Genomic DNA, 18,540 nt, shown 5'->3' on the forward strand with positions numbered 1-18,540 from the left:
TCCCCAAGGCCATTAACCCTTTTTGAAAGGGTGATCCAGGTGTCTTGGCCTTCTCATTCAGGCCACCACGGTCTGGACTCATCCCAGAAGAGGCAGAGATATCTTGGCTTCAATCTACCCCTTTCCTTTCACCTTCTTCTACTAAGCACATTGCTCCAATTCCCAATTTAGAAGAGGCTGCCACCTCCTCAAGAGGACACAGCTCTAGACATTCTCTACCAGTGTGAGACCAGGAAGAGAGAAAACCACCTTGGCCTAATTAGCTGATGCCTGCATTTGAACTTTTCTGGCAATCTTTCGCAGGCTACCCTGCGGGAGCCAATTAACATGATGATCTGTGTGCAGGAGCACCATTTCTCTCCTGAAGTGCCAAAGCCAAGCAATTAAGCAGCAGCAATCAGGCCTTCCTTGCAGTTGCAAATCGCCAGAGGTTAAAAGAAAAGTTATCTGGATCAATAAGTGATCATGTCAGTTGGGGGAAAGTGATTATTGGGCAGAGTTATTCTGGCTCAAATGAATCAGCGGGAACCATTTTAAGCTGAGAGAAATTCAGCAGCAACAGCTTTTCCCAGCAGAGTTTAGGTGATGGAAGAAACTGATCCTGCTAAAATTCTCCTCTATACAACCAGTGTTTTGTTCTGCACAGAGAACAAAGTTAGAGAAGAGGCAAGCTAGTATTTAGAGGGAAGATGCTGATGCATATTTATTAATAAAATGGGATAGTTTCCATTAAGGAAATGTCCAGGGGGAAAGCGTTATACCTCTCCTCTGCCAGCCATCATATCCCCAAATGAAATCCTCTCCTTTCCCCAGCTACTTAGAAGGCTTTTAAAAAGTAAAGCTTGGCCCTGAGTGTTATGGGTTAAAAATGACCTATATTATTATTTCTAGGAAACTGAGACAGTGTGGTGTAGTGGTTAAGGTGTTGGACTACGACCTAGGAGCCCAGGGTTCGAATCCCCACACAGCCATGAAGCTCACTGGGTGACCTTGGGCCAGTCACTGCCTCTCAGCCTCAGAGAAAGGCAATGGTAAGCCACCTCTGAATACAGCTTACCATGAAAACCCTATTCGTAGGGTCGCCATAAGTCGGGAGCAACTTGAAAGCAGTCCATACCCATTCACAGTGCCATGAAAAAGTATTTGCCCCGTCTGATTTTCTGCGTTGTTGCATATTTTTGGCACTGAATGTTGTCAGATCTTGAACCAAAACCCAATGTTAGAGAAAAGGGAAGCTGAGTGAACAAACACAAAATTTTGATACTTATTTCATTTATTTATTAAAGAAAATGAAGCAGCATCCAATGTCCCCATGTGAAAAAAGTAATTGCCCTCTTAGACTCAAAACCTGGTTACACCACCTTTAGCAGCAACGACTGCAACTGAAGGCTTCCTGTAGTTCCTGATCAGTCTCTCACAGCTCTGTGGTGGACTTTTGGCCCACTCCTCCATGCAGAACTGCTTTAACTCAGTGACATTTGTGGGTTTTTGAGCATGAACTGCTCCTTTCAGGTCCTGCCACAACATCTCAATGGGGTTTTGGTCTGGACTTTGACTAGGCCATTCCAAAACTTTACATTTCTGGTTCCTCAACCATTCTGATGTAGACTTGCTTGTGTGTTTCGGATCATTGTCTTGCTGCATGACCCAGCCGCGCTTCAGCTGATGGACAGATGGCCTGACATTCTCCTGTAGAATTCTCTCAAAGCAGAATTCATGGTTCCTTCAATGATGGCAAGTCGTCCAGGTTCTGATGCAGCAAAGCACCCCCAAACCATGACTCTGCCACCACCATGCTTGACTGTTGGTATGAGGTTCTTCATGTGGGATGCAGTGTTTGGTTTTCGCCAGACATAACGGGGCCCACGTTGCCCAGAACGTTCCATCTTTGACTCATCTGTCCATAGAACATTGTTCCAGAACTCTTGATGATCATTCAGGTGCTTTTTGGCAAACTAGATGAGCATTCATGTTCTTCTTACTGAGTAGTGGTTTCCACCTTGCTTCTCTGCCATGAATCCCATGTTTGCACAGTGTCTTTCTGATGGTGCAGTCATAAACACTGACCTTGGCTGAGGTGAGAGAGGCCTGCAGATCCCTGGATGTTGTTCTGGGGTCCTTCGTGACTTCCTGGATGATTTTACTCCTTGCTGTTGGAGGGACTTTGGCAGGACGGCCACTCCTGGGAAGATTCCCTACAGTCCCAAACCTTCTCCGTTTGGTCAATATGGCTCTGACTGTGGTTCAGTGGAGCCGTAGAGCCTTAGGAATGGCTTTGTAACCCTTTCCAAACTGATATGCATCAACAACTGTTTTCCGGAGGTGTTCAGGAATTCCTTTTGATCATGGCATGATGTGGCTTTGGAACCTGTGTGCTGGCATCTTCAATCTGATGTCAAGGGTCAAAGTTAGTCAGATTTATATTGGGCAGGGCTGGTCCAAAGCAGACCTGACTGTATACCAAGATATACAAACTTCTGACCCTAATAATCCCTTTCATTGGGTTAATAAATTACTTTTTCACACAGGGGCATTGGGTGTTGCCTTTCTTTAATAAATAAATAAGAATCACAATTTTGTGTTGTTTGTTCACTCAGCTTCCCTTTTCTCTAATACTGTATTAGGTTTTGGTTCAATATCTGACAACATTCAGTGCCAAAAATATGCAACACAGAAAATCAGACAGGGGGCAAATCCTTTTTCATGGCACTGTATAAGGCAGATTTTAAAACAAAACTTTATGTAGGCACTAGGGGGCACCAGAATGTAAGGGATGAGAGATATAAAAGAAAACTGAGCATCAGTAACACTTGGGATATCTGCAGATATTTTTTTCCTCTCATAGATTCAGTTCTGCAAGCCACACCATCACGTAAGCCTGTAGTGATGTCCACCAAGAGTCTGAATGATGAACTGTGCGAATTAGTGCAGGTGATAGAGCGTAAGAGTGTTCCTCCAGCAATGCTCCCGAATCCCTTGGCTGTATTTTATAAAAGTGAATGTCAACATCTTTACTGTAGATTCAATCTGTTCTCCAGACAGTAGTTCAGGAGCTCCAACACTGGAGGCATTCAAGAGGCAGATGGACAGCCACCTGTCAGGTGTGGTTTAAGTTGGATTCCTGCATTGAGCAGAGGGTTAGACTCAATGGCCTTATAGGCCCCTTCTAGCTCTACTATTCTATAATTCTAGTGTATTTTACGTCAAAGCTGCTACCAGCTATGGTACCATGCAAGCTGTGGAGCACCACACAAATAGGTACATATGCACATTACTCTTGTAACACTGCTCGACTCATGTAACATACAAAAATCTAAGAGACAGTTAATATTTCATGTGTGGGAAATCTCTCCAATTCTTGGAAATGTTTTTCTTTTCCTTCCGAGTGCAAGTGTGGGCAAACCTCTGAGCCATGCCTCACTCATGACTCGATAGGGCCATCAGGGTCTGGGTGATGATCCTCCCAGGCAGGGTGGATGACTAGGCCACCTTTTGCCCATATCTATTCTATGGCAAAATACTGACACAAAACACCTGGCTACATTCCCAAATGTATGAGACTGGTCAGCCCTGCTCAGCCATGAAGCTCAGTGGGTGGTATTGGGTAAGCGGCTCTCTCTCAGCCTACCTTGCCTGTTGCTATGAGGATACAACTGGGTGGTGCGTTTTTATCCACTATGGATGCCAAGGGTCTCAAGCCGCAGAGGTTCTCTTGCCTTCAAAAAAAACTGGTGAGCCCTTCTCATCCTCAGAGCCCTTCTGAGGTCTGTTTATCAAAGCAGTGTTGCCAGGGCTGTGGAGTCAGAGTCGTGAGCAATTTTGGGTGGAGTCGGAAGAAATGTACCGACTACAACTCCAGCTTCAAAATAAAATTAATATTTTAATATTAATAATATCAATTTATTAATATTAATAAATATACACTTCCCATTTATGAAGGAGTCGGAGTCGAAGGTTGGATGTACCGACTCCACAGCCCTGAGTGTTGCTTCCCCACTAATCATCAGGTGTGTAACTAGCCCCTCCCTTCATTTAACCTTTTTCCTCCTTGGTTCGCCACTGTGGTAGCCAGCCCCAGAAATGTGGCCCTCCCTTTGGCAAGACGTCCACAGCCTCTTTTTTTATCTTTCTGCTACTTCTTTCCCATCCTTCTTCCTTCCCTGCTTGGTCCCCTTCTCCAAACGTGCCACCCACCACACCTTTAGCCTCCAGCTGGTGGAGCATCTCTCCTTTTCCAGCAGGGCCACCCTGGCCAGTCTCTTTTGATCTGTCTGACGCACCTCTGCAGCTGACTGTTGAGCTGACAGTGTGAGCTGCTGCACCAGCTGCTCCCGACACCTGGTTTGAGCCTTGCTAATTAAAATTATTTTTTTTAACTGTTCCTTTGTTATGGGAACCAAACAAAAGGCATTGCCCAAACAGCAAAGAACGCACACTTTATTGGTTGGGGGGGGGGGGTAGGGGAACAGAGAGACCAGAAGTCTGCCGGGGGGGGGAATGTATAAAAATTACAAAAACAAAGTCAAAACACTGCCAAATAAATACTGACGTTATTATCTGCTATATACACATACAAACAAATGGGCTAGCACTTAGCCAACTGGGATCTACGAAAGACGGATGAGCCAAAGGAGGCTCAAGTGCCCAAACTGAAGTGAAATGGAAGTTGAGGTGAACAACAGGCGAAAGGGTCACCCTCCCTAACTGTTGAGACATAGCAGGCCTGGTGTTGGAAAAGTGGGAGGAGTCTGACAAAAGACAATGGAGCGAACTGAGCAGCCCCTGATTTTTTCAGACTGACTCAGGAATCCTAATTTTATTATAGCAGTGGTTTAATGCATTGGGCTGGCACCTGTGGATGTAGAACTGAGAAAGAAAAATAACGAGGGCTGTGATTCCCTCTCTGTCTCTCCCACTCCATCACTTAATGCCTGAACATATTATAAAAAACGAGTCTAACCTCTCTAGGCCATAGACAGCCAATGTGATGCCTTCCAGGTGATGTTGGACTACAACTCCCATCAGCCCCCAGTTAGTACAGCCAATGGCAGGATGGGAACTGCAGCTCAGCAACATCTGGAGGACACTACACAGGCTGCCCTAGGCCATTGAATTTCTAGATACTCCAAGAGGTAGCCAGTTCCATCCAAGGGCCAAGCACCACTGAAGGAGGGAGCAGTCCCCACACCTTGCCGCCTCCTCCCCTACTTCATTCACTTTGTGCCTGATAGGCAATGGTGGCTGCAGCCTGGCTCTGGGATCCTTGCACCTTCCCATTCACCACTAGTAGGAGAGGTGTCTCCACCCGGATGCTAGAGAAAGTAAAACTCTGAAAAGAAGAGAAAGAGAAAGGTTAAGGGGGGGGGGGGGAGAGCATTCAGTCAAAGTGAGATCTCCTCACTCCAAACTTTACTCACTGTGTAACAGGGACTGGGTGCACTTCCAGATTGCCATTATTTTCAGGTGGGATTCAATCACATAGTGGCTGGTTCAGTTTTCGCATATATCTTCTATAAGTGTGGTGTAGTGGTTAAGGTGTTGGACTATGACCTGGGAGACCAGGGTTTGAATCCCCACATAGCCATGAAGCTCACGGGGTGACCTTGGGCCAGTCACTGCCTCTCAGCCTCACAAAAACCTTATTCATAGGGTCGCCATAAGTCGGAATCGACTTGAAGGCAGTACATTTACATTTTTATAAGTGCCCATTGTTGGTGGGGCTGCCCCATCAAGGGTACATATTTTCATCTTTGGTGGGTATGCCCTCAGGTGAATACGTTTTGTGCTATAATTCATCAGGAACTTTGTAAGATTACAAAAGAGGGCACTGGACTCACTCCCAAATATGCTTTTATTATTTAAGGATTATCAATTTAGATCTGAAGTTCAACACTCTTATCTCCTTGTTACTACTTGCTGCTAGATAGATGACAGTTCAAAGGCGGAAGCAACTGGGTGGACTTGATAAATCAGCATGATATAGGAATATATGGCATACTGTAGTTATGGAAACGATTTCTTATGAAGCATGATTACTACAGGGATTGATGAACCCTCAAGCCTTTAATGCTACTTGTGACTGTGTTGCACAAAATGATTTACAAGATCATATATCTAATGCTGCTAAATCCATTTGGAAGACTTGAATCCCTCAACATGTAACATTTTGTACTACTTATATGATAAACTGTTATCTGCATTATTCGACCCCAACAACTCCTGTCAATTGTGATGTTTTGTACAGTTCCTTATCTTGCAATACTACTTTGGTTATATTTTTATAATAAAATTTAAAATAAAATATAGAACAAATGACCAAAAAAAAAACCCTGGCAAATTCAGGTTGCACAATTATAGTTGATTGGGAGGTCTTCCCAAAAAGATTGGACTTTTTGAGATAAGGAAAATGACATGGAAATGCACTGGAAAGTGTAAGAGAGCCCTTGACTAGATGCAACATCATCTAGCTTTCCTGGAAACAAATCGGAATGAATGCTCAATACACAAGTCGTCTTGAAATGCCCTTTACTTACCTGCAACTGAAATAGTGTTAAAAGTGCCATTAAAAGCAAGATTTACAGGCCTCTACTGCCGGTCTGCAAAGGTTTTTCTCCCCTAAAAATCTTTCTCACGGGGAGGGACAGAGGGTGTCACAGCAGCAACTCAGGAAAAAAATACACAGGCATAGGGGCAAGGGGGAGAAAGACTGGATGAAGATAGTAAGTCTTGAGTTGTCACCTCAGCTTTAAGTTCTTTTTAACACTTTTGCTTTCAAGTAATTCTGTACTGCCCACTGCAATCTTTAGACTACCTCTTTGGGGCTCTGACTACATCAGAAGCTACATTCACGAGAGAGGGGACATAACAGAACTCGGAAGGGCCAAACAGGGAGCATGGGCTGGACTCACCTTGCCTTGATGCTGGATGTGATGGTGCCGAAGGTGAGGCTCGGGGATGGCCACCGAGTCCCCAATCAGCACCCCCCAGCTTTGTGCCATGTTGTAAACCGTAACAGCAAAACAGGGGCCCTCGGTGGAGTCAGTCAGGCCAAAAGTGCTGTTTGGGCACAGAAAAGAGGAAGCAGCAGCATCAGTTAGGTTGATGGATGGGCAGGAAAGATCATAGAATCATAGAATAGTATAAGGCCATCAAGTCCAACCCCCTGCTCAATGCAGGAATCCAAATCAAAGCATTCCCAACAGATGGCTGTCCAGCTGCCTCTTGAATGCTTCCAGTGTCGGATGGCCCACTACCTCTCTAGGTCATTGGTTCCATTGTCGTATGGCTCTAATAGTTAGGAAGTTTTTTCTGATGTTTAGTCGAAATCTGGCTTCCTGCAACTTGAGCCCATTATTCTGTGTCCCGCACTCTGGGACGATTGAGAAGAGATCCCGGCCCTCCTCTATGTGACAACCTTTCAAGTGCTTGGAGAGTGCTATCATGTCTCCCCACAGTCTTCTCTTCTCCAGGCTAAACATGCCCAGTTCTTTTAGTCTCTCCTCATAGGGCTTTGTTTCCAGTCTCCTGATCATCCTTGTTGCCCTCCTCTGAACCTGTTCCAGTTTCTCTGCATCCCTCTTGAAGTGCGGAGACCAGAACTGGACGCGGTACTCAAGATGAGGCCTAACCAGTGCTGAATAGAGGGGAACTAATGCTTCACACGATTTGGAAACTATACTTCTGTTAATGCAGCCTAATATAGCATTTGCCTTTTCTGCAGCCACGTTGCACTGTTGGCTCATATTCAGCTTGTGATCAACGACAATTCCAAGATCCATCTCACATGTCGTATTGTTGAGCCAAATATCCACCATCATATAACTGTGCATTTGGTTTCTTTTTCCTAAGTGTAAAGTCAAAAGATGAGCAACACAGATAGCACAGTTTAAGTAGCTGGTCATGGTGTACAAAAGCTCTAGGGCAGACTAGTCACTAAGAACCTTGCAGGTGTCATGGTCTCTAGGCTCAACTGAGGGTGCCCTGTTACCATATCAAGGGCACATATTGGTAGTTTCTCCTTATGTGGACTGCCTTCCTCTAGAATGGCTGTGGGGAACCTTTGGCCCTCCAGATGTTGCTTAACGACAACACCCATCAGCCCCAGCCAGCATGGCCAATGGCCAGGAATAATGGGTGTTGTAGTTCAGCAACATCTGGAGGGGCCAAAGGTTTCTCATGCCTGCTCTAGAGAAGTACCAACACTTTTCAGAATCATCATCAAGATCTTTCCTCCTGCTTAAGCATTTGGTGGCCTCCACTGGAGTGAAGAACGTCTGTGAGAAGGAGGAGTGCGGGGAATTGTCACTTTGATTTGTAAATGTCTTTTTTTTTTTTTGCTACTTTTAAATAATTATTGAAACCTATCCAAGGCCTCCAAGCTTAGGGCAGGATGTAAGTCCTAACAAATAACGAAGAGAGAGGAATGAAGTTAAGCAGGCAGACCAAAATGGACATGATGAGAGATATGAAAAGATTCCCAGGAAGGATGGGGCAGAAACTCACAAGGGCACCTTTTCCTCGGTGGTCAGGCTAAACAGCACCTTCCCCAGCACCACTGTGCCAGAGTTAACACCAGGCCGCAAGGCACTCAAGGGCCGCTGCTGCAGCTCCACCTTCTGACCCGAGGGTCCTTGGTAGCGGCCATCACCACATGGGCCCAGTTGGGAGGCACGCAAGCTTCCCAGCATGCTCTGCAGCTTCTTGCCTTTCACCTTTCCCTGCAAGGCAGAAAGCAACAGAGTGAGTCTCTGCGATGAAGACGATGTTGTTTTGCATGGGTAGAAGGCAACAGAAGAGCTCAGAGCCAAGTCTTGTTGCCATAATAATAATACCTTGTTTTCAAGGAGGCTGTTTAGTCGCCCTAGGAAATCGATGAGTTGCTGCTCCCGTTGGAGTGGTTCTGGCCAAGCTGGATCAAGGGCAGCTGCCTGTGCAAAACCCTCCACAGCTTCCACATAGTTTTCTTCATACTTATACAGCTGCCCCCAAAAGAACAAAGCAGAGGATGAACAAAAAGGCAGAGGACGGAGGTTAGGGCCAGATGGAGCAGAGAACCAAATCCCCTGGGAACCAAAAGGTCTGAGCTCTGGTATTTGAAAAAAGGCAGGAAGAGGAAGGGAGAACTTGGCATGGAGCAAAAATGCTGGTTTAGATTTCTATTCCTGGGAGGGCTGCACGGTCTAATGCAGGGATGGGAAAAAAATTTCAGGTAGAAGGCCACATTCCCTCATGAGTAACCCTGGCCACATAATAGTGGTGGGCAGAGCCAGGGCAAAAAGTGGGTGGAGCAATGGATGTGACTCTTACCTTTGTACAATAGGCTACAATCTACTCACACAGCAATCAGAGATTTACACACACACACCCTTTAATTCTCCAGTCAGGCAATCATCACAACTGGAGGACACACCAGGAGAAATACTTGAGGTGGTGTTGGAGCAAGGCTGGTGAGGAATGCTATGTTGTGTTATGTTGTGTTGTTATGTTATGTTAAAGTTTATTTATACCCCACCTTTCGGCCAAAGGCCCTGAAGGCAGCTTTCAAAAAGTAAACACAAACATAAAATACATCAATAAAGCATGGATGCGGCATGGGAAAAGGGAGTGTTGCCTAGGGACAATCCCGAGGGCCAGACAGAGAGAACTGGAGGGCCACATTCAGCCCCTGCGACAGAGGTTCCCTACTCCTGGTCTAACGCATTAGGGTTAGGAGGCAGAACTAGAGTAACAGCCACATGCCCTTGGCCACCTTCAAGCTATTCCTCCTTGACTCAAGCACATCTTGCCATCTTCCTGGAACTGCATTTGCTATTCTCCTCACCTACCATACCCCACAGAATTGCAGGTCTCCTTGTTCACAGGGATCTTTTTCTCTTAATGTGTAAGCGATTCCCCTTCCGTTCCTCAGCGGGCCATATGCTACTATGGAAATAGACTGCAGCGATAGGCAGAAACTGAGCAACTGAGTCAGAACAGAGGCAAAAAAAAAAAAAAGGAAGGTGGAAAGTGGGTTTACCAGATGACTGCTTAGCTGGCTGGCAGCCTTAGACATATTTCACTCAGAACCACCAGCTGCCCATTCACTAATCCACCCTACAGTTTTCAGAGTACTCCCTGACGGGTCAAACAGACACCGGTCAATCATCTCTTGCAACCTGAAACTCCCTTTCCTTTCAGCTCACCGTGGCCCGATTAAGATGCAGATCTGGATTACAAGATGCGGTGGGGTCCACCTTCTCCTGCAGAAAGAAGACCAAGAGAAAACATGAACATCTGCCTTCGCTTCATCTGCGCATGGCAATGCGCACCCTTTCCCTGCCCCGAGCACTTCCTCCAGAGCACACACTCCTTTTTTCTTTAACCAGACACAACCCAGCCTTCCCACCCACTCACAATCTAAAGGTGCATTTTTATAAGCGACCCAGTGGCAATCACACTTTTTACTACCTCCTTTTTCCCCTTTTTCCCAAGATCCCCAGAGAAGTAACCCATTCCTACATGTACTGTTCAGAGTGTCTATACGCTCACAGGATCACTCTATAAAGTTACTGCACGTGTACCAAACTTCACATCAAGGTTGACCCTAACTATAGTATCAGGTAACTGCAGCCTTCGTTTTGGTCTGTTGCAGATTTCCGCTATGTTGGTGTGTCTGGCTGGGGAAAGCAGTTGAACTGAGTGAAAACTGCTTTAGAGATACACCCACAAGGCACCGTTCAGAAATCTCGACCTACATGCAGAATGCCAGCTACCATCTGCCTCTCTCCGGTTCAACGTAGAAGTGCTTAATTTCAACAAGCCCTCTAAAATCCTTATCCCAGCTGGTCTCTCTCTCAGATTAGAGTTGATTTTACATATTTTTTTTTTAAAAAATGTTTTTCATATTTATAATTGTTTTTTAAAATTGTTTTTATACATGCAATTGTTCCAACTGCTTTCATATATAGAACTATTTTATGTATGTTATTGTAAATTGCTTCAGCACACCTCATCGAAAGTAATTCATAAATAATAATAAACATTATGCAAGGTGTTGTGAAAGTGGATATAGTTTTTCTCCCTCTCTCATAATCCTCAAACACAGGGTCATCCAATGAAGCTGAATGTTGGTACATTTGGGACAGAGAAAAACTTTTTCACACAGTGCACAGTGCAGTTATGGGACGCATTACTAGAAGAGGCAGTGATGGACACCAACTTGGGCAGTTTTAAAAGGGGATTAGAGAAATTCACAGAGCATAAGGATATCAATGGGTCTTTGTCATGAGGGCTATACCTTATCTCCAGCATCAGAGGCAGTATATCTCTGAATGCCAGTTTTGGGGAATCTGGAGCAGGAAAGTACTACAGTGCTGATATCCTGCTTACGGGCTTCCCATAGGCAGCTAACTGGCCACTATGAGAACAAAATGCTGGATTCGGTAGTTTAATCCAGCAATGCTCTAATCTCCAAATCAGCTCTTTCATCAGATGATACAGAACAACAGGAGATGAATATGCTCTTCACACTCCATTTGGGAACTTGCCAAGAATATGGCAAACTTATGTTAGGGACGACTGCAGCATATCCCTTTTGTTTTGCAGAATTTATTGATAGCTTTATATTAGAAACACCAAAGTGAGTTACAGAAAGGTGGTGGCGGTGGGAATCCTCAAGGACAACATGTGTATTTCATTTTAACCTCACGAGTTGGTGAGGCAGGTTAGACTGAGGTTAGGTATAAAAATGCAGCAAAATGAGGTGCCACTTCCACCTGCAGGCAGGGGGGTGCCTTTTTTAAAAATCCTTGCCCTTTAGGCAGCCGGTATGGTGTAGTGCACTGTTTTTCAGCCTTGGGTGCCCAGATGTTGTTGGACTACAACTCCCATCATCCTTGGCCACTGGCTAAACTGGCTGGAATTGATGGGAATTGTACTCCGAAAACATCTGGGGACCCAAGGTTGAAGAACAGCGGTGTAGTGGTTGGAGTGTCGCACTAGGGCTGGGAAGACTCAGGTTCAAATCTCCGCACAGCAATGAGGTTCACTGGGTGACCTTGGGCTAGTCGCTATCTAACCTAACTCGTAGGAATACAACAAGGATAAAATGGGAGCAGGGGGTTGGGGGAGAACCATGTATACCGCCTTGAGCTTCCTGGAGGAAAGGTGAGGTGCAAATCTAATAAATAAATAAATCCATCAAATGGCAAAACTAGCAGAGAGCCAAGAGGAGATTTTAGCCCACATTAACTCCTGCTGTAGAAGTTTCCCACTTACAGGAAGGGTTTGTTATTATTTTATTTTATTTTATGTAGAACATTTAAAAAACGTGATCATCCTACATGGAGTAAGAAGTGACTCAGCCCATTACATCCCTTCAGAGTGCAACTCGTTCAGGCAAACCAGCCAAGTAAGAACTTGAAGCTGGGTATCCCAACATCCAAAGCAGCCCTCTTGTCAACTACATAGCACCAGCAATTTTCAGCTCATCTCCCGTTCCATACAGAAGCTCCTACAGAGGCTTAACCTGGACCACCAGCACCCTCCTCCCCACACCACAGCCTTCTCTAGAGTCCCCTCCAGCACCTACTGCTTGAGCATAGGCACTCAGCGCCTGCTGGGAGATCTTGGGATTCTGCCCTGAATTGAAGAACAAGGAGAGGTAGGCATTGCCCAGAACATCTGTGGAATACAGAGAGCACAATTAGGAGGTTGCACATCCTGTTCCCTCTCTTGCTCTATCCCATCCCACCTCAGGCCCAACTAAAAGGAGCAGAATGACACACTCACACCAGGAGCGGCCGTCACGCACATCCATCTGCACGGCCAGCTTAGCCTGCCGCACGCTGTCCATCACATTGTGCGCATGCTCGTCGGCAGAGTTTGTGCGTAGCTGCCTAAGCACCATAGAGAGATTCTGCAGGGAGGCCTTGTTCTTGCACTGAAGCGGGGGGAGAGAAGATGAGACATTTGCATTTAGGAAGAACTCATATCCTACCTACTAAGTCAAAGCATGACTTTCCCTTCCCCACACCCTTTGGGTGAAAAGGACTCATTTGATCTTCTATTTTCAGTTGTGGCCCCCACCCTCTGGTATTCCTGGCCTCTGGATCTGCGACTTACCCCCTCCCTGCCAGGTTTTCGCCAAGCCCTAAAGACCTGGCTATTCAGACAGGCCTATAAGATTAGGGTGGATTAGTTTTAAAGTGTTAATTGATGGTTGTTTTTAGATGGACTATGATTGTTTTTATTATATGTATTGTATTTTATATTATATTGTATTTTATATTGTTGTACGTCGCCTAGAGTGTCCGTCCACTCGGACAGATAGGCGACCCACAAATAAAATTCTTCTTCTTATTATTGTTATTCTATGGATGTGATAAAATTGTCATTTAATAAAAAAAAAAAGTTCCAAGCAGGGATTAAGGGGAGACTTACATGACTAAGTGCTCCAGAGAAGCAGGTATGGGCAGCAGAGACATCGCCCTTTTTCCAGTAAACCTCCCCTAACTGATTCCAGGCCTCTACCAGTTCTGGGTCCAGCTTGACAGCTTTGGAGAGCAGCTCTTCAGCTTGGGCATTATAATCTGGGGACACATTCAAAGCTTTCCCCTTCAGCATCAGTGTGTGAGCTCGCCCTTCAGACAGGCCTAGCGGAGGGTGGGAGGAAGAGAGAGAGACATGCAATAAGTGAACCACGGGTCTATGAAATCCACCTAACACTGTGTTGGAAATTCAGGTGCTGTGTTGCCCCAAAAACATCAGACTTTATTCCAGTTAACAGTAAAGTGTTTTCAGGGAGAATAAAGCTATCAATGACGATCAGAATGCCTATATGCTACCTCTAGGATCAGAGGCAGGAAGCCTCCAAATATCACTTGATGAGGAACAGCAGCAGGAGATGGCCATTGCCATCATGTTCCACTCGTGGGCTTCCCATAGGCCAGAGATGGGGAACATGTGGCCCTCCAGATGTCATCAGACTCCGATTCCCATCAGACCCAGTGAGAATGACCAACGGTCAGGGATGATGGGAGTTGTAGTTCAACAATAATCGGAGGATCACAGGTTCCCTACCCCAGCCATAGGCATCTGGTTGGCCACGAACAAGACGCTGGACTGGATAGGCGCTTAGTCTATGTTCCAATGTCAAATATACCAAATGGTTCAGAGAAATGTCATGGTACATTTTACACAGGGCTCCTCCAGACTGGTGTTTTTGCAGGTATATTCTGCAACACGTCATTGACACAACAGCAGATTAGTGGGAGACTTAAACTGGACGGTCCACACTTCATTCCACTTTGTTAGTTACTCTGCAATGTTTCCTGACTGTTACTGCATTACTCTCATCTGCAGGAGCACTCTTGTGCTATAGCCCAACAAAAGTGGGACCAACCAACCCCCCCCAAAAAAACAAATTGTGGTATAAAGAGTTACGGCATTTCAGCAGGAAGCTATGGGGCATATTGGAAACAAAGCAGTATGTCCACCCTGCAACTTTGGCAGGTGCTAACAGTATTGAAAGGGCGATCACATACAGCCACCCTGATACTGTCATAAACAGAAATCATCATGAATGCACAGTAAAAATAGGATTCTGGAGAGGTCCAAGGTGTGAGAGAGAGGAGGATGCTGGGTGAAAAGGGAATGCTGGTGTTGTTGGGAATTTACCTCCTATCGCTTCTATTCGCTGAAGAGTCTTCTCCAGCTCCTCCCGGACATCCTGCTGCTTTTTCCCAGCATCCTCCACCTTGCGGCTCTCAAAATAATGGTCCCGGAAATGATATAGCTGGTCAACCAGTTCCTATCAGGAAGTCGCCAAACAGAGATGACTGTCATCAAACCAGGGCAATGAAGTCTTGCAAATACACAATATATACTGATATTGAAAGATAAACTCTCTGTTTTGCTAGGAATACCACTTCGCTGGGTCAAATCACTTGTCTGTCACTCTGGCGGTATGTGGTGGGGGTCAACAGATACCAAAGGAAGTACATACAAGAAACTAGAGCATAATCAGGTATTTTAGTTCTCCATTTGTTCATTCCCAGTTTTTAGTAGTGTAGGATGACCCAGGCATACAAAAAAAAAAACTTTTAAAGACAGGGCTCAGCCCTGGAAACCCTGGATTTCAATAGCTAAGCTCTGAAATTTGTTAAGTAATAACACAACAATGCACCTGAACATGTGTGGAGTGCTTTTCTCTCACCAAGATTAGAACCACAGCTTAACCCACACATTTCTGATTCTGGAGTAAGACCGCCTGGTCTGGACTTAAATAATAGCTTCAACACTGGCCTGTAACTCAGAAATTTGCATGGCTTGTAAACCTAGTACATAGAACAAAATATAACCTCAGGCAGAGAAACGGAAAGTTTTTTAATTTCAGAATTTATAAACCACTCTACATTCAGAGAATACCTAAGCAGTATACATAAAGTATAAAACATAATAAGACTTTTTTATTCCGACAGGCTTTTGGACTAGAAGATGTTTAAGATAGGGCCTCATAAGGTCTGTTGTATTGTTCTATGGTCCTATTCTTAATGTTTTAAATTGCCTTAGTATCTTAAGTGTATGTTTCATGGTTTTAATGTCGCGAATAGTTTAATTCTATTTTAATTGTATATTTTTGTATGTTTTTTTACCTATGTGTAGTTTTTATTTGTAAGCCGCCCTGAGTTCCAGTTTTGGGGAAAAGGGTGGGGTAAAAATAAAGATTCATTCATTCATTCAGTATATATAATAAAACAGTATTAAAACATCAACAATAAGTAAAAACTGCAGAAATAAAATACACTGATTTGGGAAGGCCTGGGACAAAAGTTTTCAACCAACGTCAAAAGCATAACAATGTTGGGGCTTGCTCCACTTCTAAGGGAAGAAAATTACACAGAACTGGTGCAACAACACTAAAAGTAGGAGCTTGTGTCACAGCATGGTTTACCACAGGGTCATGTGGCACCATCAACAGATCTTCATCCACAGATCTAAGTAACCAGAGTGGAATAAGGAGAAGAGGCAGCTTCTCAGATACCCTAAGTTGCTGTGAACCTCAATTTTGCTTCTAGTTCTCAGCAACTTAGGGGACAAGGAAAACTTGAGTATGGGCAAGAATGAGCAAAATTTCCTGCAATCAAAAGAACGGACATGCTGCATAGATTCCAGTGCCCTCCACGTGATTTCCAAATCCACATTGCTCCACTCCCCTATCGCTATATCTCCTCCTGCGTTGACTGACGTACTGTGATCCAAGGTTTATTCTAATGTGCAACTAGACACATTTTATGTGGATTCAAAAAGAATTGTGCAATGTGAAATAAGTTTTTGTGCAACTGAGCATTTGAGATTTAATTTCTAAAAACGAAATAGATGAGAAAAGATAAAAAGAAACAGAAAATGAAATACTGGTTCCTTTCAAATCTCCATAGCCTTATACAACTAGTCAATGCTTTTTCGGTAAAAATATGAGGTGCCAGTAGCCTGCATCTGTGTTGGAATTGCTTTTCAATATGTTTTTAAAGGTTTTTTTTAAGATGTTTTAATACATTTTAAACTCTGTTTGTTATAGAATGTTGTTAGCTTTCTTCTTTGCCCCTTGGGCTCCTCCTGAGAGGGTGGAATATAAATTTAATAAATTTATTATTATTATTATTATGTGGATGCCAGCAGAAAATGTGAGCATAGGCAGCAAAAAGATAAAAAGGATGAAGATACTTCATACTGGTGAGTTATGTGCCTTGCGGCCCTATGAATCAGCGACCTCCAATAGCATCTGTCATGAACCACCCTGTTCAGATCTTGTAAGTTCAGGTCTGAGTACTATCAGAAAAAAAGCCCTGCTAATAGTATATTACGGGACAAATTACTTGACTAGTTTGGGGGCGGGTAGTGTGCTGACTGCTTGTGCAGTAGGCGGGGGAGCTTAGAACAAACTCTACTGCGATCGGAGTGTGAAAGGAGCCTGTCTGAGAAGAAATTTGCCAGAGGAAGCCAGGGAGCAGCTTGCAGCTGTTATCCTGCACCTTCCAGTAAAATGCGAACTGCCATCCGGCTTTGTTGACTCCTCAGTTTCTTCACGTTGCTATGTTTGTGCGGGCGAATCCTCCTGACACAGTCAAGGGAAACACCTGCACGGAGCAAGCAAAGAGCTCCATTGCTTCGCTGCTCTGCAAGGTCAGGGAGCAAAACAACGTGAGGATGAAACAAGGTGAAACAAGGCGTGCGACACGGCAAGATGCTCTGGTCGCCCTACCTGCAAACCTTGCGGAGCTTGAAGATTTTCTTCTTCTTCCTCAGCCATGATCGCGCCTGACCCTCCTCCGTTTCCTGTTGTTCTCTTACTTACAACCACAGAGGCGCCTGCTACAGAGGCATCTAAAGGTCTGGAGGCCAAATTGCAACCCAGCTGCAAAAATAGAAAAGGTCATTCTTCCTCGAGGCAACAGGAGTCCTGCTCTTTTAAGAAATGATTCGAATGATACGTGGCATAATCCTCTACTTTCCATATAAGCTTTCATGAGGACGGCGTTTTGAAAGTTAACAACTATTTCTCAGATCCTCCCTGCACAATGCAAAAGCATTCCCTACATGTTCGGGAGGCACTGTTCGCTTGTGTTTGAAAAGAAAGGCTTGCTACCGTTCAGAAGGAAAAAATAATACTCTGGACATGCTCAATGGTGGTTTGGCTAAGGTGCCACAGTTTTTTTAAATCTACAGATGGCAATCCTAAACAAATTAAATTTGGAAAGCTTCTAAACCCTGTAAGGAGTCACAAGTACATTTGGAGATCATTGATGAACATACCACCTTATGCTGGGTTGGGGACCCTCAAGGACCGCCTTCCCTCCTGGCCAAGGGAGGGGGCTGTCTGTGCGTGCCAATAGTGGGTGGGCCAGAGGCAACAAGTGGGTGGAGCTCACGATGTGACTCTTGTGGACTGCCATGAAGTCAATCCCAATTTATGGCTACCCTATGAATAGGGATTTCATGGTAAGCAGTATTCAGATGGGGTTTACCATTGTCTCCCTCTGGGGCTAGTCCTCCCAAGCTGGCTAGGGCCTGCTCAGCGTGCACAAGCCAGCCTGTCCACAACTGCCAGCTGGGGGGCAACTGGGCTCCTTGGGATTATGCAGCTTGCCCACGGCTGCACAGGTGGCAGGGCACATAACCCCTGAGCCACTCACTGTGGGGGTGATCTTTAGCTGTCCCTTGATACCCAGGAGACACAAGCAGGGATTAGACTAGCAAGAGCCCTCAGCACATTTCAAGAACACGCTGCAGCCAGGCAAAAGCCCTTGAAGAGAGTGTGGAGCAGGGCCATGTGGCTTTGTGAGGCTCCCTGGGAGAGGGGAAATTCAGCCTCTAGGCCTGAGGTTTCCCACCCTTGGTCTTATGCATGCCTAACCTGACAGGATCAGGCTGTTAAGAGATAAATTTTGAGTCTCTTTCAAGTTATGTGTACGATGTGTGTCTTTTGTTAATGAAGGATAGACCATGGGAGAGAAAATATATGTGCATTCCATCTGCCTTAAGTTTTCCATTTGTATTATATAT

The 18,540-nt window shown here is 45.0% G+C and overlaps 1 protein-coding gene across 1 annotated transcript; it reads right to left on the reverse strand.

The window, feature by feature from the left end:
* Nucleotides 1-4,423: 4,423 nt before the first annotated feature.
* On the reverse strand, nt 4,424-17,392 carry TTC5 (tetratricopeptide repeat domain 5). The gene is made up of 10 exons (XM_061591096.1): nt 17,240-17,392; nt 14,656-14,788; nt 13,420-13,631; nt 12,769-12,919; nt 12,569-12,660; nt 10,182-10,238; nt 8,832-8,978; nt 8,503-8,717; nt 6,909-7,056; nt 4,424-5,329 (listed from the first exon to the last, which is right to left on the reverse strand). The coding sequence occupies exons 1-10, from the start codon at nt 17,285-17,287 to the stop codon at nt 5,210-5,212; spliced, it is 1,323 nt and encodes a 440-aa protein (XP_061447080.1). The 5' UTR covers nt 17,288-17,392; the 3' UTR covers nt 4,424-5,209.
* Between the last annotated feature and the right edge of the window lie 1,148 nt (nt 17,393-18,540).

The sequence above is a fragment of the Rhineura floridana genome, chromosome 11 (assembly GCF_030035675.1).
Source record: "Rhineura floridana isolate rRhiFlo1 chromosome 11, rRhiFlo1.hap2, whole genome shotgun sequence".
In the NCBI taxonomy this organism is placed as follows: Eukaryota; Metazoa; Chordata; class Lepidosauria; order Squamata; family Rhineuridae; genus Rhineura; species Rhineura floridana.